Source organism: Nyctereutes procyonoides, unplaced genomic scaffold (genome assembly GCF_905146905.1).
Source record: "Nyctereutes procyonoides isolate TBG_1078 unplaced genomic scaffold, NYPRO_anot_genome, whole genome shotgun sequence".
In the NCBI taxonomy this organism is placed as follows: domain Eukaryota; kingdom Metazoa; phylum Chordata; class Mammalia; order Carnivora; family Canidae; genus Nyctereutes; species Nyctereutes procyonoides.
This window is the reverse complement of record NW_026575045.1, coordinates 888895-912232: the sequence shown is the minus strand read 5'-3', so window position 1 is coordinate 912232 and position 23338 is coordinate 888895. Positions and strand designations below refer to the sequence as shown.

General features: G+C 38.3%; 1 protein-coding gene across 1 annotated transcript in view; it reads left to right on the top strand.

The window, feature by feature from the left end:
- STX7 (syntaxin 7) overlaps positions 1–22952 on the top strand; it is a 48545-nt gene extending 25593 nt beyond the window's left edge. Inside the window, exons 3-10 of the mRNA XM_055324706.1 lie at positions 3855–3924; positions 12196–12289; positions 12976–13113; positions 13912–13964; positions 14529–14625; positions 15670–15742; positions 18749–18831; positions 21577–22952. Of these exons, the coding sequence (XP_055180681.1) occupies positions 3855–3924; positions 12196–12289; positions 12976–13113; positions 13912–13964; positions 14529–14625; positions 15670–15742; positions 18749–18831; positions 21577–21669 (701 nt within the window). The 3' untranslated portion in view covers positions 21670–22952. The remainder of the gene's footprint in view (positions 1–3854; positions 3925–12195; positions 12290–12975; positions 13114–13911; positions 13965–14528; positions 14626–15669; positions 15743–18748; positions 18832–21576) is intronic.
- The last annotated feature ends 386 nt before the right edge of the window (positions 22953–23338 follow it).

The window sequence follows — 23338 nt, the reverse complement described above, 5'->3', positions numbered from 1 at the left end:
TGGAAGATCTGTCCTTTTTCTTTTCTCTGTATAGTGGATATCTGAATCAGAAACTCGGATGTGTGGAGAACCACGATTCTGACTAATGCACAGATTAGGAAGCTGGTAGAAGCACAGAGGAAGGGAGTAGAGGAAGCATAACAAAATCGTAATCACTATTTTAGTGAATTTAAATTCCGCTTCATTCAAGATGGAAGAAGCATAATTATCTTGTCACTGGGTGGCTGGCTAATAACCCCAAGAATAGTACCGTATCACATATTTACTTTTGGTTGCTATTGCTGCAAATTGGTGCATGGCATTGTCAATAATCCTGATAGTCTGAGTAAGGGGAAGTTAATGTTGGTGAGCCTATGTGAATAGCTTTTATTCCTACGCCATAGCTAGTTTATAATTTTGAATAAGTACTGTAGGACTTGGGGCAAGGGACAGGCTGATTCACATAACACAGAAAGAAATACACCAACAAGATAATAAGACGCCTAATTCAGCTAGTGGACAACTCAAGTCATTTTGTTACCTGGTATACCATTGTTTCCTTTTTAACAAGACTGCTATTCATTTATTCAGTGAGTAATATTTAAGTCCCTGTTTTTGGCCCATTTTTTTTTACTGGCTTGTCTCACTTTCCTTAGTTATTTCTAGTTCTTCATATATTATGGATATTGCTCCTTCTTATATATGTCTCTGCATTTTGTTTTTAAGGCTTTTGATTGTATCTTTACTTGCTTATTTCTCTTAACTTGTACCATTCTGATTTATGAAAAGTTGATTATCCATGACATTTAATTATTTCCTATGTGTATTTGCTTGTTGTAAGTTTCATGATGACGTCTTTTATCCTTTTTGCACTGGACTATTTTTCTGTTATCAATTCATAGGAGGTGTTTTTTTTCCCCCTGTATTAGGGACATTAACCCCTTTGCTCATCATATGCTGCAGATGCTTTCACACATACACATTATTTAAATGTATAACTGTAATACAAATACACATTTGCATAGCACATTAAAAATTATTTATGTTGTCAAGTTTGACATATTTTCCTCCATGGTTTTTAGTTTAATATCATGCTTAAATAGTATTTTATTCCTCACTCCAAGATCATAAAAAAGTCTTATGATAAATTTATGTTATCATTTCATGTAGCAGTTTAATGGTTTCAGCTTAATAATTGCAGATTTATTTTGCTAACACAAGGTAGTTTTCTAATGGTAATCAGTTTTCCTGCTATCATTTACCAAATTTCCATTTTTTTCTCACATAATACGACTTTTTTAAATGACAAGAACCCTCTAGAGATGAGATAAATGGTCATGCTACAGTTTATCTTATTGACATACTTATTTTTGAAAATAAAAACTTTAAACTCCTGTAAGGCAATCCAAGAAAACCTATTGAGATTCAAAGGAAGTATAAAACTAATAGCAAGCAGTCATAAGTTAAACAAAGCAAACAAAATTTCTCTGCTCTACAAAAGAAAAATCTACTACCCCCCGCAAAAAAAAAAAATGGCAAAAAAAAATTCTTTTGAACTAGGTGAATGGTTAATAGTTGCTGTGTGCTATATGAATCTTTTCCAGAATTTATATTTTTCAGCTTCGACTTGAAAGCAGTGTCATTACATCATCCTCAATGAACAAAAGTTATCCTGAATTTGGGATATAGTTATTCCCTTGATCCCATAAATAAGTAGTGACTGTTTAAAAACATTTAAGCTATATAAATAAACCACTCATTTAAAATAAAAAGAATGGTGGGTTGGATCATTTCTCTGTAGTTCTTGGAAATGTGCAAATTCTTTACTTTGGAGATGGATTTTCATCTTTGACATTTGTTTGCACACGTGCATAAAGCTATAGGACCTTCCCATTTGTGAATAATAATCTTTTTATAAAACTGCAGTATTTGTAGACTTTGGACTGTGTGCTTAGCCTGAATTTTAACTCTTGACTTTTAATTTTTAATATTTTAAACCTACAGAAAAGTATAGTGCAGTGAACTTTTCATATATCCTTTACCTGAGTTCACCAGTTATTTTTCCACTTTTGTTTAATATCTCTTTCTGAATTTGAATTTCAAAATCAAATCAAGTTTTTTCAGTTGCCCATATTTTTTATAGCATTTTTTTCCTTCTGATTAGAATCCTTTCCAAAATCCTACTTTGCCTTTTGGGTGTTTTAGTAATCTGGGCACTTTAGTTCTTTTATTTTATTTTTTAAAAAGATTTTATTTATTCATTCATGAGAGACCGAGAGAGGGGGCGGGCGGGCAGAGACACAGGCAGAGGGAGAAGCAGGCTCCATGCAGGGAGCCCGACGTGGGACTTGATCCTGGGTCTCCAGGATCATGCCCTGGGCCGAAGGTGGCGCTAAACCGCTGAGCTACCCAGGCTGCCCTAGTTCTTTAATTTGGAAAGCTCCCCGGCCTTGTCTTTTTTTTTTTTTTTTCTTTCTTCTTTTTGTGACATTGACATCTTTTAAAACTCAGACCAGTTTTGTAGATTATCGTGCAGTCTAGATTGGTCTGGGCTCTTTTATCCCCCCATGATTAGATTCAGGTTAAACATTTTGGCAAAAAAAAAAATACTTAGATCATATTATGACTCTCACTGCATCATGTTAGAAAGCTTATCATGCCACTTTCTCTCACTGATGCTACTAAATTTGATTATTTGTTCTGGGGCCCCTGAGTGGCTCAGTCAGTGCCTGACTCTTGATTTTGGCAGGTAATGATCTCAGGGTTATGAGATTGAGCCCTGGGTGGAGCTCCATGCTGGGCATGGAACCTACTTAAGATTCTCTCTCTCCCTCTGCCCTCCCACCCTCCACTATTTTTCTCTCCCCATCTCTCTAAAATTAAAAACAAAAAAATTTGATCATTTGTAATTTTTAAAAATTTTATCAGAGAAAGCACACATACACATGAATGTGGGGGTGGGGCAGAAGGAAAGAAGCAGATTCTGCAATGAGTGGGGAGCCCAACCTAGGGTTGGATCTCAAGACCCTGAGATCATGACCTGAGCAAAAATCAAGAATCAGATGCTAACCAACTGAGCCACCTGATCATTTGTTTTAAGCAACTAATTTATCTAAAATGAAGTTAGTTCTTTTATAATTAATGTCACCCATATGGTAATAATTTCAGAATCTGTGAATATCCTATGGTTTCTACATTCTTTGACACTTGCCTAGATCCCTTATTACATGGAAAATTATAAAATATTTGTTTCATCTCTATTATTCCTCCTTCATTTATTAGCAATCATTCATTCACTTTGTATTCCACTGAATTATGTAACTATTACAATTATTTTCCTCATAGTTTTTATGCCAGTAGAGTTAAGTGAAAGTCCATGTGCCATTGTTGTAAATGTTTTGAGGAGCCAGAGCAGAAAATAGTATTTTCGGATCATAAGTGCAGTTTCACATGTTATCGTCCTACACAGTTTCCTCTTGAAAATTAATTCATTATTGTAACTAATTAGATTTCAATAAACCACTTATTTTTCATTTTTTTCTCAGTAAATGTTCTCTTTTCATCTCTTTGGGTTTTTTTGCTAATTGCCCAATTGCCTGTATTAATTTCTTTTTTTTTTTTAAGATTTTATTTATTTATTCATGAGAGAGAGAGAGAGAGAGAGGCAGAGACTTAGGTAGAGGGAGAGCAGGCTCCATGCAGGGAGCCCAGTGCAGGACTCAACCTCGGGACTCCAGGATCATGCCCTGAGCTGAAGGCAGACGCTCAACCACTGAGCCACCCAGGCAGGCGTCCCTGCCTGTACTGATTTCTAACTTAATTTCTGTTGCTCTAACATTTGTGACAATTATACATTTATCTTTCCATCATAATAGCTGTGGAAATACAGAGGAGTCTGAATCAACTTGGAACACCTCAAGATTCACCTGAACTGAGGCAACAGCTGTAAGTATTTAATAATTAAAAAAACAAAAACAAAAACCCCACTGTTATATTCCTTTGATGTAGTGTTATGTTTACTGGAGAAACAATGGAAAAGTAGTAAGATTTTTCAGTTCCTTTATTTGTACAAGTTTTTGTATTGGTTTTTCCCTTTTCAGGATAGGCAGATGTTTTTCTTTATTTTAAAGAGCTGGCTTACTCTAGCAAAACAAAGTTTAGTTGTCTTACACTTTTTTGAATAGGTTGTTTTGATGGCTTTTGAAAAATGATATTCTAAGCTTCTCTGTTTATGTGATTTACTTCTCATACCTAACCGTTGCTTCAGTGACTAGATTTTTTTGTTTTAAGTTTGAGGTGTACAATTTTTTTTATATATATAATAAGTTTATTTTTTATTGGTGTTCAATCTGCCAACATACAGAATAACACCCAGTGCTCATCCCGTCAAGTGCCCCCTCAGTGCCCGCCACCCAGTAACCCCCACCCCCTGCCCTCCTCCCCTTCCACCACCCCTAGTTCGTTTCCTAGAGTTAGGAGTCTTCATGTTCTGTCTCCCTTTCTGATGTTTCCCACACATTTCTTCCCCTTCCCTTATATTCCCTTTCACTATTATTCACATTCCCCAAATGAATGAGAACATACACTGTTTGTCCTTCTCCGATTGACTTACTTCACTCAGCATAATACCCTCCAGTTCCATCCACGTTGAAGCAAATGGGGGGTATTTGTCATTTCTAATGGCTGAGGAATATTCCATTGTATACATAGACCACATCTTCTTTATCCATTCATCTTTCGATGGGCACCGAGGCTCCTTCCACAGTTTGGCTATTGTGGACATTGCAGCTAGAAACGTCGGGGTGCAGGTGTCCCGGCGTTTCATTGCATCTGAATCTTTGGGGTAAATCCCTAACAGTGCAATTGCTGGGTCGTAGGGCAGGTCTATTTTTAACTCTTTGAGGAACCTCCACACAGTTTTCCAGAGTGGCTGCACCAGTTCACATTCCCACCAACAGTGTAAGAGGGTTCCCCTTTCTCCGCATCCTCTCCAACATTTGTTGTTTCCTGCCTTGTTAATTTTCCCCATTATCACTGGTGTGAGGTGGTATCTCATTGTGGTTTTGATTTGTATTTCCCTGATGGCAAGTGATGTGGAGCATTTTCTCATGTGCGTGTTGGCCATGTCTATGTCTTCCTCTGTGAGATTTCTCTTCATGTCTTTTGCCCATTTCATGATTGGATTGTTTGTTTCTTTGGTGTTGAGTTTAATAAGTTCTTTATAGATCTTGGAAACTAGCCCTTTATCTGATAGGTCATTTGCAAATATCTTCTCCCATTCTGTAGGTTGCCTTTTAGTTTTGTTGACTGTATCCTTTGCTGTGCAAAAGCTTCTTATCTTGATGAAGTCCCAATAGTTCATTTTTGCTTTTGTTTCTTTTGCCTTCGTGGATGTATCTTGCAAGAAGTTTCTGTGGCCAAGTTCAAAAAGGGTGTTGCCTGTGTTCTCCTCTAGGATTTTGATGGAATCTTGTCTCACATTTAGATCTTTCATCCATTTTGAGTTTATCTTTGTGTATGGTGCAAGGGAGTGGTCTAGTTTCATTCTTCTGCATGTGGATGTCCAATTTTCCCAGCACCATTTATTGAAGAGACTGTCTTTCTTCCAGTGGATAGTCTTTCCTCCTTTATCGAATATTAGTTGACCATAAAGTTCAGGGTCCACTTCTGGGTTCTCTCTTCTGTCCCATTTATCTATGTGTCTGTTTTTGTGCCAGTACCACACTGTCTTGACTACAGCTTTGTAGTACAACCTGAAATCTGACATTATGATGCCTCCAGCTATGGTTTTCCTTTTTAAAATTCCCCTGGCTATTCGGGATCTTTTCTGATTCCACACAAATCTTAAAATAATTTGTTCTAACTCTCTGAAGAAAGTCCATGGTATTTTGATAGGGATTGCATTAAACGTGTAAGTTGCCCTGGGTAACATTGACATTTTCAAAATATTAATTCTGCCAATCCATGAGCATGAAATATTTTTCCATCTCTTTGTGTCTTCCTCAATTTCTTTCAGAAGTGTTCTGTAGTTTTTAGGGTATAGATCCTTTACCTCTTTGGTTAGGTTTATTCCTAGGTATCTTATGCTTTTGGGTGCAATTGTAAATGGGATTGACTCCTTAATTTCTCTTTCTTCAGTCTCATTGTTAGTGTATAGAAATGCCACTGACTTCTGGGCATTGATTTTGTATCCTGCCACGCTACCAAATTGCTGTATGAGTTCTAGCAATCTTGGGGTGGAGGCTTTTGGGTTTTCTATGTAGAGTATCATGTCATCGGCAAAGAGGGAGAGTTTGACTTCTTCTTTGCCAATTTGAATGCCTTTAATGTCTTTTTGTTGTCTGATTGCTGAGGCTAGGACTTCCAGTACTATGTTGAATAGCAGTGGTGAGAGTGGACACCCTGTCTTGTTCCTGATCTTAGGGGAAAGGCTCCCAGTGCTTCCCCATTGAGAATGATATTTGCTGTGGGCTTTTCGTAGATGGCTTTTAAGATGTCGAGGAATGTTCCCTCTATCCCTACACTCTGAAGAGTTTTGATCAGGAATGGATGCTGTATTTTGTCAAATGCTTTCTCTGCATCTAATGAGAGGATCATATGGTTCTTGGTTTTTCTCTTACTGATATGATGAGTCACATTGATTGTTTTACGAGTGTTGAACCAGTCTTGTGTCCCGGGGATAAATCCTACTTGGTCATGGTGAATAATTTTCTTAATGTATTGTTGTATCTATTGGCTAGTACCTTGTTGAGAATTTTTGCATCCATGTTCATCAGGGATATTGGTCTGTAATTCTCCTTTTTGGTGGGGTCTTTTGTGTCTTGGGAGGCTTGTGATGACGGGTTCAATTTCCTCCCTGGTTATTGGCCTGTTCCGGTTTTCTATTTCTTCCTGTTCCAGTTTTGGTAGTTTGTGACTTTCCAGAAATGCGTCTATTTCTTCTAGATTGCCTAATTTATTGACATATAGCTGTTCATAATTTGTTTTTAAAATCGTTTGTATTTCCTTGGTGTTGGTAGTGATCTCTCCTTTCTCATTCATGATTTTATTAATTTGAGTCTTCTCTCTCTTCCTTTAAATAAGTTTGGCTAATGGTTTATCTATCTTATTAATTCTTCAAAGAACCAACTCCTGGTTTTGTTGATCTGTTCCACAGTTCTTCTGGTCTCGATTTTGTTGAGTTCTGCTCGAATCCTTATTAACTCTCTTCTTCCGCTGGGTGTAGGATCTATTTGCTGTTTCTTCTCTAGCTCCTTTATGTGTAAAGTTAGCTTTAGTATTTGAGTTCTTTCCAGTTTTTGAATGGATGCTTGTATTGCGATGTATTTCCCCCTTAGGACTGCTTTTGCTGCATCCCAAAGATTTTGAACGGTTGTATGGTTGTATCTTCATTCTCATTAGTTCCCATGAATCTTTTTAATTCTTCCTTAATTTCCTGGTTGACCCTTTCATCTTTTAGCAGGATGGTCCTTAACCTCCACGTGTTTGATGTCCTTCCAAACTTCTTGTTGTGATTTAGTTCTAATTTCAAGGCATTATGGTCTGAGAATATGCAGGAGACGATCCCAATCTTTTGGTATCGGTTCAGACCCGATTTGTGACCCAGTATGTGGTCTATTCTGGAGAAGGTTCCATGTCCACTTGAGAAGAATGTGTATTCAGTTGAGTTTGGATGTAAAGTTCTGTAGATATATGTGAAATCCATCTGGTCCAATGTATCATTTAAAGCTCTAGTTTCTTTGGAGATGTTGTGTTTAGAAGACCTATCGAGTATAGAAAGCGCTAGATTGAAGTCACCAAGTATAAGTGTATTATTACCTAAGGATTCCTTCACTTTGGTTATTAATTGATATATCTTGAGGATTGTTAAGTCCTCTTGTTGGATAGATCCTTTAAGTATGATATAGTGTCCCTCTTCATCTCTCACTACAGTCTTCGAGGTAAATTTTAGTTTATCTGATATAAGGATGGCTACCCCTGCTTTCTTTTGAGGTCCATTTGAATGGTAAATGGTTCTCCAACCTTTTACTTTCAGGCTGTATGTGTCCTTCTGTCTAAAATGAGTCTCTTGTAGACAGCAAATAGATGGGTCCTGCTTTTTTATCCAGTCTGACACCCTGTGCCTTTTGATGGGGTCATTAAGCCCGTTCACGTTCAGAGTTACTATTGACAGATATGAGTTTAGTGTCATCATGATATCTATTCAGTCCTTGTTTTTGTGGATTGTTCCACTGAACTTCTTCTTAAAGGGGAATTTTAAGAGTCCCCCTTAAAATTTCTTGCAGAGCTGGTTTGGAGGTCACATATTCTTTCAGTTCCTGCCTGTCTTGGAAGCTCTTTATCTCTCCTTCCATTTTGAATGAGAGCCTTGCTGGATAAAGTATTCTTGGTTGCATGTTCTTCTCATTTAGGAGCCTGAATACATCCTGCCAGCCCTTTCTGGCCTGCCAGGTCTCTGTGGAGAGGTCTGCTGTTACCCTAATACTCCTCCCCATAAAAGTCAGGGACTTCTTGTCTCTTGCTGCTTTGAGGATCTTCTCTTTATCTTTGGAATTTCCAAGCTTCACTATTAAATGTCGAGGTGTTGAACGCCTTTTATTGATTTTAGGGGGGGGATCTCTCTATTTCCTGGATCTGAATGCCTGTTTCCCTTCCCAGATTAGGAAAGTTTTCAGCTATGATTTGTTCAAATACATATGTTGGCCCTCTGGCCCTTTCAGTGCCCTCAGGAACCCCAATTAAACATATTTTTTTCTTCCTCAGGCTGTCATTTATTTCCCTTAATCTATCTTCATGGTCTTTTAATTGTTTGTCTCTTTTTTCTTCAGTTTCCCTATTTGCCATCAACTTGTCTTCTATGTCACTCACTCGTTCTTCCACCTCGTTAACCCTCGTCGTTAGGACTTCTAGTTTGGATTGCATCTCATTCAATTGATTTTTAATTTCTGCCTGATTGGATCTAAATTCTGCAGTCATGAAGTCTCTTGAGTCCTTTATGCTTTTTTCTAGAGCCACCAGTGGCTGTATAATAGTGCTTCTGAATTGGCTTTCTGACATTGAATTGTAATCCAGATTTTGTAACTCTTTGGGAGAGAGGACTGTTTCTGATTCTTTCTTTTCGGTGAGGTTTTCCTTCTCGTCATTTTGCTCAGTGCAGAGTGGCCAAAACCAAGTTGTATTGGGAAAAGGAGAGAAAGAGAGAGAAGGAAAGAAAAAAGAAAAAGAAAAAAAAGGAAAAAAAAAGAGAAGAAAAAGAGAAAGAAAAAGAAAGAAAGGTAAAAAAAAAGGGGGGTGGGGGAAGCAATCAGAAATCAAAAAGAAAAGAAAAAAAAAAAACAAAAAACCACGGGGAGTATCTTCTGATTCTGTAGACTTTAAGTCCCTCGACTTCCCCTGGAACTGGTCTGTCCAGCTGGTCTTCTGGGGGAGGGGCCTGCTGTGCTGATTCTCAGGTGTTAGCACTTGGGGGAGCTGCTCTGCCCCTGCCTGCTGCAGGGCTCAGCGGGGGTTGTTCACCCCGTGAGGCCCCAGGAGGAACAACCCCAGTGGCGGGGCCAGCTCTGCAGCCCTGGAGTCAGCTCCCGCAGTAGCTCCAGAGCTCTCCGTCCGCAGGGCCTGGAGGCTCCGGGGCGGGGCCGCTGATCTGCTCAGCTCGGGGCAGGAGCGTCCTCGCTGTCCTGGGCCCTCCCGGCCTCTGCCTGTCCCGGGGGAGGCCGGATCCTGGGCTGTGTCCCGGCGCCCTGTGCTCGGGGCCTGCGCTGTGGGATTCGCGCTCCCGCCCCGCAGCCCCCTCCGCGGAGCCGCCGCCCGAGCCCCTCCGAGCTGCTCCGGCCCCGCCGTGCGCGCTGCAGCCCTTAGGGAGCTCGGCGCACTCTCCCGGGGCGCAGGTGTCTGTTAGTGTCCCCGGGAGCCCGAGGGCATCCCCGCCCTCCTGGGTCCTGCTCCACTCCCTGCGAGCCCCTTTCCGCCCGGGAAGGTTGGTGCAGCTCCTGCTCCTCCGGGACGGGGCTCTCCTGTCCTGGGGACACTCGCCCGGGCCTCAGCCCGGCTCCTCGCGGGGCCCCTCCCCCTCGGAGGCCTTTTGTGTCTTTATTTCTTTTTCCCCGTCTTCCTGCCTTGATAGAAGCGCGAACTCTTCTCACTATAGCGTCCCAGCTGGTCTCTCTTTAAATCTCAGGCCGAATTCGTAGGTTTTCAGGATGATTGAAGGTTATCTAGGTAATTTGGTGGGGACAGGTGACCTGGGGACCCCACTCTTCCGCCGTCTTGCCCCTCCTCTCCAGTGACTAGATTTTTATTTGGTTTAGATCCAGTACATATTCAGTATGAATTGTTATCCCTCCAAAAACTTATGCCTAAATCCTTGAATTTCAGAAAGCATTAGCCTCCGTTAAAAAAAAAAAAAAAAAGGTCTAGTGAAGTTATGTGGTACATGTTTCAGTAAATTAATATGCTGTTAGAAGAACAATGATACTTTGTGGTGTTGCATATTTAAAGTGTCTTTACACATTTTCTCATCTGAATCTTTCTCATCTGGGGTAAAATACATAGATCAAATAACTGTTTTCATTTTGCTCATAAGGAAAATATGTCTCACAGGAGCGTAATGATTTGCCTAACATCATTGTGAACCTGAGTCTTAATTCAGTGCTGTTACAACAATGTTTCAAGTAATATGTATGTCATAAATGATATTCCAAAAAACGTTAGCTATAGAAGGAGAAGTTGCAAAAAGGACTAAATTAAAAGATAGGTGATGGGAATTTGTGTTTTTTATGAAGTACAGTTTGAAGAATTTATAGTGATGTGTAATTTACACGGACTCTTTCTGCCATGGAGAGATGTCGGGGTGGGAAAAATACCCCAAGTCTAAATAACAAACCACCATTTGTTAAACTAAGATGGAATGGAGGGGCACCTGGGTGGCTCAGTTGGTTGAGCGTCTGTCTGACCCTTGATTTCCACTCCAGTTATGATCTCAGGGTTGTGAGATCAAGCCTTGCATCAGGCTGCCCACTCAGAACAGAGTCTCTGTCTCTCTCTAATAAATTAATAAATCTTAAAAAAAAACTAAAATGGAATAGAAGCATGTAATTCTTAATAGATATATTTTGCTAAGGTTAGTAGTGGAGATTGTGAATAGATAGACATCAGTAAGCCTTCTTTTCAGAAATTTAGCTAAATTACAATTTCTAAAGATTTTAAAGGAATAATAAAGGTAGAAGATTTGGAAAATATATAGAAGCAGGTTCTAATTCTTCCTTATCAGTCAAATACAGGTATGTATATCTAAAAACACTCCTATACAGTATCTCATTATTTTAAAGGATTCCAAGTATAACTAAATAAGTGTTTAAAAGGAGAGATAATATATTGAAAAGTACTGATGTTGTAATTTGTAAAGCATAACATTAGATTAAGCTTTTTTTTTTAGAGTCAAGTTCTTGAGTTAAAAATCTGACTTTTTACTTTATAAGCTAGCTAAAAAAGATAGATACAGATACTGATAGGATTTACTTCTTATTGTGTTCTTTCTGTTTACAGAGAAATGCTATTATTCTTTCCAAAGCAAACTTAAAAATAGTAAATATAAAAAAAAATAGTAAATGTATATTGATTACCTCTCCCCCCCCTCTTTTTTTTTAATCTATAAGGATATAAATGTCCAGATAGAGAAAGAAGAGAGGCTAGATGTACTCCTGAGAACAGGACAAAGTCTGGCGACAAATCCTCTTCATTTATTAAAATGACCTCCCAACTGTGGGATGCAGACAAAAGTCTCTCACCACCTAACACCTCCATATCTAAAACATCAGATATCCCATAGTCTGGCTTTGATTCAAATCATCTTCCTTTCTAAATGGCTGCTGAGATTTATTTCTCAAAGCTTGGTTGCCCTGTGTGAGTAAAGAACTTTCCATGTAATATTTGACCAGTATTTATCAAAAAATAGAATCTGGATTTTTTTTTTTTTAAACTGGCTCCACACCCAATGTGGGGCTTGAACTCACAACCCTCAGATTTAGAGTCATGTGCTCTACTGTCAGCCAGCTAGGTGCCCTGAAATTTTTGTTTTCATAGAGAAAATTTAGAGCCACTCTATAAAATAGTGATTTTTATCAAACTATTTATAAGGATTGATTCAACTGGCAGAGGTGTAACTTAAAGAAATCTCTTTGTTCTTTGGTTCTATAATGTGTGTTTTTTTCACTTTAGGCAACAGAAGCAGCAGTATACTAATCAACTTGCCAAAGAAACAGATAAGTACATTAAAGAGTTTGGATCTCTGCCCACCACCCCCAGTGAACAGGTATCAAGCCTTAAGACATGTTGTTGATGTATTGAATGTGAAAGAAATTACATGCATAATAGGGTCTTTGAACTTTTATGCTAGAAAGGAAATTAAGGGGGAAAATTGTATTTGAGATTAGTTCACAGAACACAAAACTATATTTAATTGCCCTGGTAGTATCCTGTGGTTCAATAAAGCAAAAATTATTTCCATGCAGTTGCCCTGACCCATAATTAAGAAGTGCTCAGAAAATGCCCCCTGAGTAATTGTTTCCTGGCCTTCCAGGACTGACTCCATGTGACACGTACACATTCATGATGTGAGGTTTCCTAGGGGTGCATGTTTATTTCCTTGCTTATCATTTAGTGAAAGTTACTAGTTAGGTAAGAGTACAAGGTTTTATTTTCCTAAAAAGAAAACAAAAGAACTACTACTTCAAAATAACCTCAAAATCATGGGCCAGTTTTTAGGATGAAAATTTTGGGTGAGAAATCCAACATTATGGACCTTTTGCCTCGAGATAGTACATATACATAGTACTTTAATATATTGTCAAAATGTTGCTGAGATGTAAACAGTAGGAAATTGGAGAGTGATTTATTCTGGAAACTTCAGAATAAAGAGCCAACTCGTGGCGAAACAACTTTGGTGAATTCTATAGAACCTTATAGCTTGATTCTAGTAGGTTTCTCTGTTTCCTCTAGCGTCAAAGGAAAATACAGAAGGATCGCTTAGTAGCTGAATTCACAACGTCGCTGACAAACTTCCAAAAGGTCCAGAGGCAAGCCGCTGAAAAAGAGAAAGAGTTTGTTGCTCGAGTGAGAGCCAGCTCCAGAGTATCTGTGAGTATTGAACAGGGCGTAATAAAGTGCATGTGCTGTTCCCTTGAAGGCCTGCATCAGCGTTTTCTTAAGTCGTAAGGATCTGTGACTGACTGTCTTGGAAGTCAATATTTGAGTACTTATTTTCAGGTTTTTCTGCTCAGTTTTAAGAAGGATGACAGTTATGTATTGCTGTAGTTATTTTGTCCATGTCAGGGAGCCAGAGATTACAGATTATTATATAAAAATATGGGAACATTTTGTCAGAAAAGACTAGGGCTCAGATCCTGAATGATATTCCCACTTTGGTTTGTACTAGGGGCTGTCACCTTGCATCTGGGCCAATGTAGGAAATGCTTTACTCCTGGGTTATATGAAGATGATGGAAAGGAACAGAGTGAATCAATTGCATGAATACTGAAAATGAATATAAGCCTGAAGAAAATAAACAAAGGGATAACTTTTAGTGGAATTTTGTGTTACTCTCATTTTAAATTTCCTCAAAAACCATTGCCGGTTGTTTCCTTGTTCCTTAATGTAGAGTTTCCTGGACTATATTACATTTTAATCATATAATATTGATTATTTGGCCCTTGAGAATATTTAATGAATTCCTTCCTTGTCAGCTTAGGGAAATAATTTTATTGTTATTTGAAGCACTTGACCTAAAAAGTTAGAACAAAAACATTTCTCTTTCTGCACATAGACATGCACATGTGTACATAAACCCATCTAGATTATCATAAGAGAAAATGTGAGTGTTGTGATGGTGTTTTTTCTTTGCCACTTCTCAATGCATTCTATTACTGAATTATCCAGGGTGGTTTTCCTGAAGACAGCTCAAAGGAAAGGAATCTCGTATCCTGGGAAAGGTAAGAAATATAAACCATACAGATCAGAAGATGATTTTTCAAATGTGTTTTCTACCTTATGGTTCCTGGAACAGAATGAAAGCTTTCAGTTTATTATGTCATGACTATCCTAAGTTATAAATACAAAGTAATAAATTGGAAAAATTTTTCAAAGTAATCATTTGTAAAGCATATATATATATATAAATATTCCAATTCGGCAGTAATTTGTAAATGTTTATCCAAGTAAATATTATTGACTTAATTATTATTTGATGGAGATTTTTTTTTATTTCCTCATGTGACATTTAGGTCAACCAAGAAGAAATACCCGGTTGCCAAATGTAGAGTCCAATAATTAATAACTCTAAAAAAATAATACCAATGAAATGAAACATGAATAAAATTTAACTAATATTTCTGTTCTAATCTTAAAACTTAAGAATACAAATGAGAAATTGAAGCAGTTCTCTGACGTTGAAGAAAAGACACACTATTTTGTGCTTCCTCAATAAGAAAAGAAATCCCATTACTTCCATTATTTTAATACCATTCTTTTTTTTTTCCGATGTTTTGTTCTGTTAGCCAAGCTCAACCTCAGGTACAGGTGCAGGAGGAAGAAATTACAGAGGATGACCTCCGCCTTATTCATGAGAGAGAATCTTCCATTAGGCAACTCGAAGTAAGTTTGCCGTGGCAGCTGGGTGGCTGCGCTGTCCTCAAGCATTTTCAGCGTGTCTGTCCTCAAGATGCTTAGACGATGCTAGGGGAGGGGCTGACAAAGAAAACTAAATATATCATTGTGGTGGCATTTCTCATAAATGAGAATAGTTCTCTTCTTTTTTTTAAACAAATCTCGTTAGAATTTGCGCTAAAATGAAGGCAAACCTCCCTCGTCTCCAACTTTTGTTTTTTATCCTATGAGATCACCTCAGGTCCTTAGCATGGAGAAAGCCTTAGTTCTTGTGGAACCTACCTATTCCCTAGAAGGTTGGCTACAGTTTGTTGAGGGTTTTCAAGCCACATTTGATAAATTCTTTGCACTATCTTGTTCAGCTCTCATAAAAACCATGAAGTAGTAAGTTAACCTTGTCGTCATCATCACCATTTTATAGATTGGGAAACTAAGGCACAGGATGAATAGGTAAATTGCCCCCCAATATAGAATATTTAAACTTTACTCTTTAATCAGGCAAAGTAATAGTTATGATATATTAAAGAAAAGTGAATTTATAACTTGTTCATTGCTATTCCACTGCATAATCAAATTTATTAACATGAGAGTTTAGACTTAGACCTAATGTTTTATACTTTTATATTGTCAAGTTGATGTGTAATATCAATGGTATTTTATACTCTTATGAGGAAATACTGCTAGTAAGAAAAAAAATTATCAGACTACGTAAACATAAACTCAATGACCCAGGGTCCTTCTCTGTTACAAAGATTCCTGGTTTCCATGCTGCCTCACTTGGTATTTTTAATGTCACAAACTTACTTTTAAAGAACTGGTTACAGTTTTTCAAGGTCATCTTATTTAAGCTTCCTTTTGTCTAATAGTTTCTTGATATTTCCAAAATTGATGTATTAAGCCTAGAGTCATTTTCTCTTATGTCTAAGTGGTGGTTTGGTTTTTGTTTTGTTTTTGGTTTTTTTTTTTAATTTTCTTCTTTTGTAGATTGGGAGCTGAATTCTGATTATAATAACATGTGCCTTTTTCTCTCAGGCTGATATTATGGATATTAATGAAATATTTAAAGATTTGGGAATGATGATTCATGAGCAAGGAGATGTGATAGGTAAGCCCTGCTGAGATGGGAACAGGCTACTTACGCAGTTTACCTGTGGTAACCTCTTTTTTTTTTTTTTTTTTCCTGTGGTAACCTCTTAAGCAAGAGTAGCCTGTCTCTTGGGGGTCCCCTGGAATGAAAAGCTGTGCTTTTCATTTGTCTACAACAGACAAAGCATCACCCTTATTATCTAAATAAACCCTCATTATCTAAAGCAGATCTAATTTTTGGCTCCTACTGATTGAATCAACTGGCTTCATTTATTCTTGAAGCCCCAGATCTAATCAGAGCCTCCTGTGCTAAGACTGTGGAAGGCAGCACATAGCCTCACTGCCGCCTGTTTGCCGGATCCCTGGTTTCCATCTTAACCCCTGCTGATTCTCAGCACACCAAGCACTTTCTGGAAAACCTGTGCTGTTTATAATTGTGCATGCTATCTTGTCTCTTAGACTAAAGGGAATAGGTATCCATTTGCCTAATCATTTATTCGAATATCTTTTTGGTAGATTAATTTAGTAGTGTTACTTAGATGCTAAGCATTCTTTTATAAATTCTTTTTTAAAAAAGTCAGCAACTAAGACTCCCCCTAAGTTTTGAATGTGATAGCTCTTCAGTTAGGATATAACCATTGGCACTGATCAGTGTCCTGACCATTTTTATCATTTAGAAATATGAAGATCTCATTGGATGTGTCTAAAGATACATTTAATAAATGTTCTGAATTTGGTTCATTGAGACACTTGGACCTGTACTTTACCATAACTGTTATTTGCCAATTCTTAACGGCTTCTCTGTAGCCACAATAGATCACAGGGTAAAATTTCAAAAATCAATTAATTTGTTCATCCAGTAAGTATTTACTGAGTGCCTACTATATCCAGGCACAAGTCTAGGCATTGGGGATTTAGCTGAAAGTAAATGAAATGAAAGACTCTGCCTTCATAAATCTTACAATCTAATTGGAAGAGAGAGACGATTTTTTAAAAGGAAAGAAAAGTAAGTAAATGCTGATAAGTGCTATCGGGAAAATAAGGCAAGCAGTGAGATGGGGCTGCTAGAAGTGGGGAATGTTTCTGCTTTCCTAGGGTGGTCAAGCAAGACCTTACCGACAGGTGACATTTTAGTGAAGACTTCATGGCATTAAGGGAACAAGTGAAAGAAAAATTTCCAGGCAGAGCAAAGGGCAAGTGCAAAAGCCTTTCAGGCAGAAGTATGTCTGGTGTTCTTGGTGAGTGAAATGAGGGAGATGGAGATGAGGTCAGAGGTCATAAACTTTGGCATTGTGGAGGACCCCTGAGCCATCATGAGGATTTGTGTTACTACTGATGGTTGGAAATGGAAAGCCACAGGAGGATTTGAGCAGAGGAATGTTATTATCTGACACAAGGTTTAAAAGACTCCCTTTGGCTACTCGTTTTGAGAACAGACCATAAAGGGACAAGACCAGAAGCAAAGAGAGCACTTAGAAGATGATGGCAGGAATCGGAGTGAGCAGTGTGTTGCTTCAAATCAGGATGGAAGGCAGCGAAGCAGCGAGAAGCAGAATTGTGGATAGCTTTAAAATGTAAAACCATAAAACATATAAATAAATAAATAAACAAACAAACAAACAAATAAATAAATAAATAAATAAATAAATAAAATGTAGAAGCAAAAAGATTTACTGACCAGCTGGATGTGAATGTGAGATAGAATTAATTCAAGGACAATTCTTCAGGTTTTTGGCAAGGCCAGAGAAAGGATGATGCTGCCATTTTCTGAGATGGAGCAGTCTATAACCAGAGCAGGTTTAGAGGGATAGAAATCAACAATTTTTGGATGTGTTAAGTGTGAGGTACCAGTTGAAATGAAGTTAGCTTGCTAGGCAGTCACAAATTACAAGGGAAATAAATCAGCATCAGTCTTTTTTTTTTTTTTTTTTTTGTACCCATATTCAGCTACAAAGGTGCAGGTTGGAGTTTTGTCACATAAGTCTGGCTAAAGTAGGTGGCAAGGGAGCCGAGGGTGAATGCAAGAAAGTGTGGTTCACTGGTGGCCAAGGGGACCTAAGTTGGGTAAGGAGGAACGTGAGGGCATGAAGTGTGTTGAGAGATGGTGAAACAGTAGTAGGGTCAGTGAAGTCGGGTGTTGGAAGGAGTGTGCTATGTAGGTAGCAGGTGATACGCAGGGAGTGAGGTTTGAATGAGTTTATAGAGAGGTTGCAATAGTGTAATGACAAGGGCTGGTATATGGTCTTGGAGGTGGGTGGCTGGGAGAGGGAAACAGGCAAAGTCATTGAAAAAGTATGTTCGAGGCTTTGAAAAGGCAAGGTATTAGGTCAGCAGTTGGCTTGTGAAATTTCCAGTTTGGGGTAATAGAAGCATCGAAGGGTCCATCAGTGAATCCAGGGCAGAAATACTCCGAGAATAAAGGCAAGACCAGAGTTCTGTAAACGTCTGCTACAGGGACCAAGTGAGAGTTGGCAGGGAGAAGCGAGACACACAGGTCTCAGGCTGCAGGGTGCCGCTTGTTCTATGTCTAGGCCAGAGGAAAGCTGGCGCCACTTCAGGAGGCTGCATGAGCCCTCAGGGAGGACTAGGTTTTAGCACAGAAGTAGGTTGGTGATGACCGCAGAGCAAATGATGGTTTTCAGTACTCTGTTTCCTCAGGAACACTGGTTAGATGTTTAGAGTTGCGTTGGCCATCAGAGCCCACAAACAAAATAGTACTTTTCAGGAGTTACCAGGTAGAACTGGAATTGTGTTATAACGGGGATGATCCAGTTTCTTTCCAAATATTTGTGTGTTGTCTGGATCATTTGACAAATAGCATAAGGAAGACTAAGAGCCGTTTAAAAAAAACATTCAACTTTCCCCCTATGGTAAACTGATGGTAACATTTGAATAGTGAACATGTTTGGTGTTATGTTGAATGAAATCTTGTGATTTATGCACCTCTCTTACTGGAGCATCTAACAGCTGTGTGTGTGTGTGTGTGTGTGTGTGTGTGCACGCGCGTGTGTGTTTTGTTTTAAAGACAGCATAGAAGCCAATGTGGAAAGTGCAGACGTGCATGTTCAGCAAGCAAACCAGCAGCTGTCAAGGGCAGCAGAATATCAGGTAATATTAACTGCAGTAAATTCTCTCGTAATTTAGGCTTTCCACTGTGTGTGTGTGTGTGTGTGTGAGAGAGAGAGAGAGAGAGAGACTGATCAGGTATTAAGGAGATGTTAAATTGTAAAAGCCCCATGGAAGACAGATCAGAAATCTGCCAGTTAGTTTGAAACTGATGTTGGCCTGTTTATTCTCAGGGTCAAACCAGAATTGTGGCCCCCAGGGATGGGAAGTTCAATGTTTATAGAGTCCTGAGAGGAGCCATAGACGGACACCTCCAGGCGTTTCTGACAGCTGGCAGTCTCTGATGCCATTGTGACCTTCCAACCCAGAAATCTCCTTGATAACCTTCTTCTGTTTCTCTCACTGTTTCTTTCCACCTTTTCTTTCTTTTTTGTCTGTGACACTCTGCACAGAAAAGGCAACGATCTTTGCTCTAGAGAGTTCTCTTCAAGTCCTATGGAAATTATATTCTCTTGGCGTGTCCTTGATCACTAGGTATAATCAGCATTCAGCAGATCCTTCACCAGGAATGAACTGATTTCTTAGATGGATCAGATTAATATATGTGACCATATATTAATTAATTAATTAAGGAGTCCATATATGTGACCAATACAAAAGACATGACACTACTGCACAAATATTAGGACTGTGAACTATGAATATATCATACAATATAAAATGAGGCCAGGCCCTTTGGGAAGCCCTAAATACCACTGTAGCATTTGATTTCCTTTTTAAAACTCCACTTCATGTTGTCGTTCATAATTATTTTTCTTAGACCATGTTGCCACCTTATAAAGTATCTAAGATATTGTCACAGTCTTAGATGTTTTCCAATTGCTTTTCACTTTGCTCACTAACCTCAGAAGTCCCCTTTCATTTCAGTGCCATTTTACATTAGACAAATCACTGCATACGTAGTGATACATAGGGAATAGTGAAGCTTTATAGAGATTGCTGAGTTACAGCCAACTGTATTCAATGATGGCGTAGCTCTTACTCACCTTGACCTTCTATGTGCATGTGATTCAGGTATGCAGCTCAGTAGAATTAATGTCATAGACTGTAGGTATCATTCAGGAATGTCAAAAACACACACACAAAAATCCGTAAATGCTAATAGTCCCAACTGCTCAAATACAGTGTTTAACAGGATTTATTAGTAACTAGGTTTACGTGTTAATTTTGTTTTGCTTTTGGTATTTGGAAGGATATAGATATATCTCCTAAGTTTTACTTTTCCCCTTCCTTAGGGAAGGGCAAAACTCTACAGCCACCCTGGGGGAAAGAAATACATCTTCCCAAGCCAAACCTCCATATCTGGAGCTGCCCCATACTGAATCCCACAGGCCCTGAAAGGATGAGGAAAGAACCATGCAACACAAGTGCTAGGAAAAAAGCAGCTTCCCTGTAGTTCTTCTTGGAAGCCTTGACATTAGACTCTTGCCTCTGCAAAATATGGCGCTTCTAAATAGTTTGGGTGAACCATGAGTGGAAGGGAAGCTGCTTAGTACTTTTCTCGTTGCAGTACCCTGGGACCTCACCACACCACACTAGGGAGGGTCCCTGGGCCACAGATACCCCATAGGGGGATGCCTGTGATGGTTCTTACAGGTATATCACACATGTGTCTGTCATGCTCAAGTGGAGCTGGGGAAAGTCTGTAGGCAAGATGACTGAAACTCTAGAGAAGTTGTGCTTCGTATAAGGAGGAGTATTCAATTGAAAAAAAAATTACTGAATATGTGGTATACTGAAAGGCATCATAGTTTTTCAGGAGAATTTCAGAGTTGGAAACCTATCTTTCCATAAATTTTATGGTACTACTACTTGACAAAGAAAATTTACAAACTTTTCAACTTTGTAAGAAAAAGGATTCCGGGGGCACCTGGCTGACTCAATCGGTTGAGCCTCTGCCTTGGGCTCAGTTCATGGTCCCAGGGTCTTGGGATTGAGCATCGGGTTCCTTGTTCATGGGGAGTTTGCTTCTCCCTCTGTCCCATTCCCTGTGCTCTCTTTTGTGCACTCTCTCTCTCTCTCTCTCTCTCTCTTTGTCAATATAATAAATCTTTAATAAAAAGGATTTTTGCATGTTGCTGTGAGATATGCAGGCTGTTAAAGAAATACAGAAATCTGCAGCTGGACCAGGAATGAAGAATAGAACAGAACTCTTAACTCTCTATTTTAAATTGCTACTTTATAATTTTTTAGCTTTTTGTTTTTTTATTTGTATGCTGAGATTTTAAATGCAATTTCCATTAATATTAAAAAATGGGAACTTTGGAAACTAATAATTTACTTCAGGAAAAATTGCCAAGCATTTGTACTTGCTGATATTTTCAGAGAACTCATTTTGCAGAGCAACTCTTTGATGAACGTTTAAAAATCTATAAGCTTTTAAGCTGTTCTTAGTTATTACACATAGGTTTGCTCAGTCTGTCACCTAAGTCAGTAACTTGCATTTCTTTGTGTCTTTTTTAAGCCTAACCACACCCAGAAAAATTACCGACAAAAGTTGAATAACTGGCCCCTGAATTATATCATTAATTCAAGAAGACTATTCTTTGAAAGAATAGTGCCACTTGTATTTGAAGAGATTTTTGAAAAGCAAAAAAAATACAGCCAAAAATTTGAGGATGGTTAATTACTATTGATTTTACTCCAGAAGTGAACCAAGTGATTTTCAGTTGCTAGAGAGATGCTCTGTTACATCTGTAAACATGTTTTTTGTTTTTGCATCTGCAGCGCAAATCCAGAAAAACCCTGTGCATCATCATTTTTATCATTGTCATCGGAGTTGTAATTCTTGGTCTCATCATATGGAAAGTGAAAAGCTAAATTATAAAGGAGCACACTATTGCACTACATTCTCTAAATTATGTAGGAGGATTCCTGTAATCATGGTTTTTATTATTATTATTATTATTATTTTAAAAGTACTTCGTAAAGGATGGCTCCCGAAACTTTGTTACTTTCATTGGAGAGGGGAGTTTCCTTTAGATTCAATCTGATATTTTCTAACACTGAAAGTTTTTCTCATATGACCTCTGGCATTACTTCCATGCTTTTCCATCTAGCAACTGTGAGGTTTTGTTCACATTGTATATGCCTTTCATTTATAATTTATTTACCCTGTTGACTTAGCTCTTGGAATGAGTAAATGTAAAGGTGTGTGTGCGTTCCATGTGCGTCTGACTCTGTCACAGAGTGACCTGCACCCAGATTTGTGTTACTTCAATAAAAAAATCTCAAATTTAATTTCAATTTGGGCCAGCAGAGGAAATATTCTTAATAACTTAAAAAAAAATTAACAGACCTGTTTGTGGTGTTTTTTGTTTTATTTTGTTTTTCTGGTGCATAGCAGCACACATTACCGATTTAACTTTTATTATTGGTTTTCTCTTAAAACTCTTGTTTACTGTAAATGAAATCAATGAATAATTTCCTAGAGTATCTCATACTCCTGATGTGTATCTGTTAAGCATTTGCTGTAGATTGCCTCTTAAAATACAAAGGGTAGATTGTTTTTACATAGACCCTGCTAAAGTCTGATGTTTGCTGGGATATGTGTAGTCACTAGAAATGTTTAATGTAATTTGAAGGAAGAGTTTGAAAAATCAGTACCTATTGTTAGAAATCTAAAAATCCCAGCTTGTTATTTTGCTGTGTACTTCCACAGCTATCACTGTGGAAAATTAATTTCCTTCCCTTAAGTCCTTTAAAATGATGGCTGCATGGGTATCCTTGGGTCAGAATTACTTTGGGTGAGCAACTTTCCCAGAATCACTGTTAACTTAAACTTAACCAACACTTAAAAATTTAATGTTTACCTTGCCTACCATTTTGTACCATCCTTCATTAGAAAACAATTTGGATGTTTGCCAATTAACTCACTTGCTTTTTTAAAATCAATGTTGTTTTAATGCACTAATCTGAATACTGTAAAGGGGATTATCTTAGTTTATAGTTTGTATTTTATAATGTTCTTATATAGCAGTTTGATAGTGAAGTCAGTGTTTTACATGGCAAAGCTATTGAGACTTCAAATGGGAACAAATAAAATATTAAGTAAACTGTATCTTCGCAACCAAAATAAAGATGACTTTAAAAGTGTCTGGATATTTCTGTTTGATGAGGATTCTGCTTCTGTGGGACCAACACTTGACATGATCACACAGCAGCTCTTCTGTCTTTCTGGAGTACTGGTTTATTTGGTGTTTTATTTTGGCAGTCTTAAGTGCTGCTACTAGTAGAAGCTGCGTGTCAGCAAAACTCTGGTTTTTTGTTTTTTGTTTTTTTTTTTCCGCAAGAGACTGTAGAAAATTTTCTTGGGAGTGATTGGGAACTTGGAGACTGTGTTTACCAGATCAGTTTGCTTTAGTGAAACAGAATGGGCCAGACAGGGAGTGGAATTCTGAGGTCAGTGCAAGCCCATCAGGCCTGCTTGAACATGTTCTTTCTCTGTAAGAGCACAAAGAAGTGTGTTGTTTCATGCGATAAACCAGTA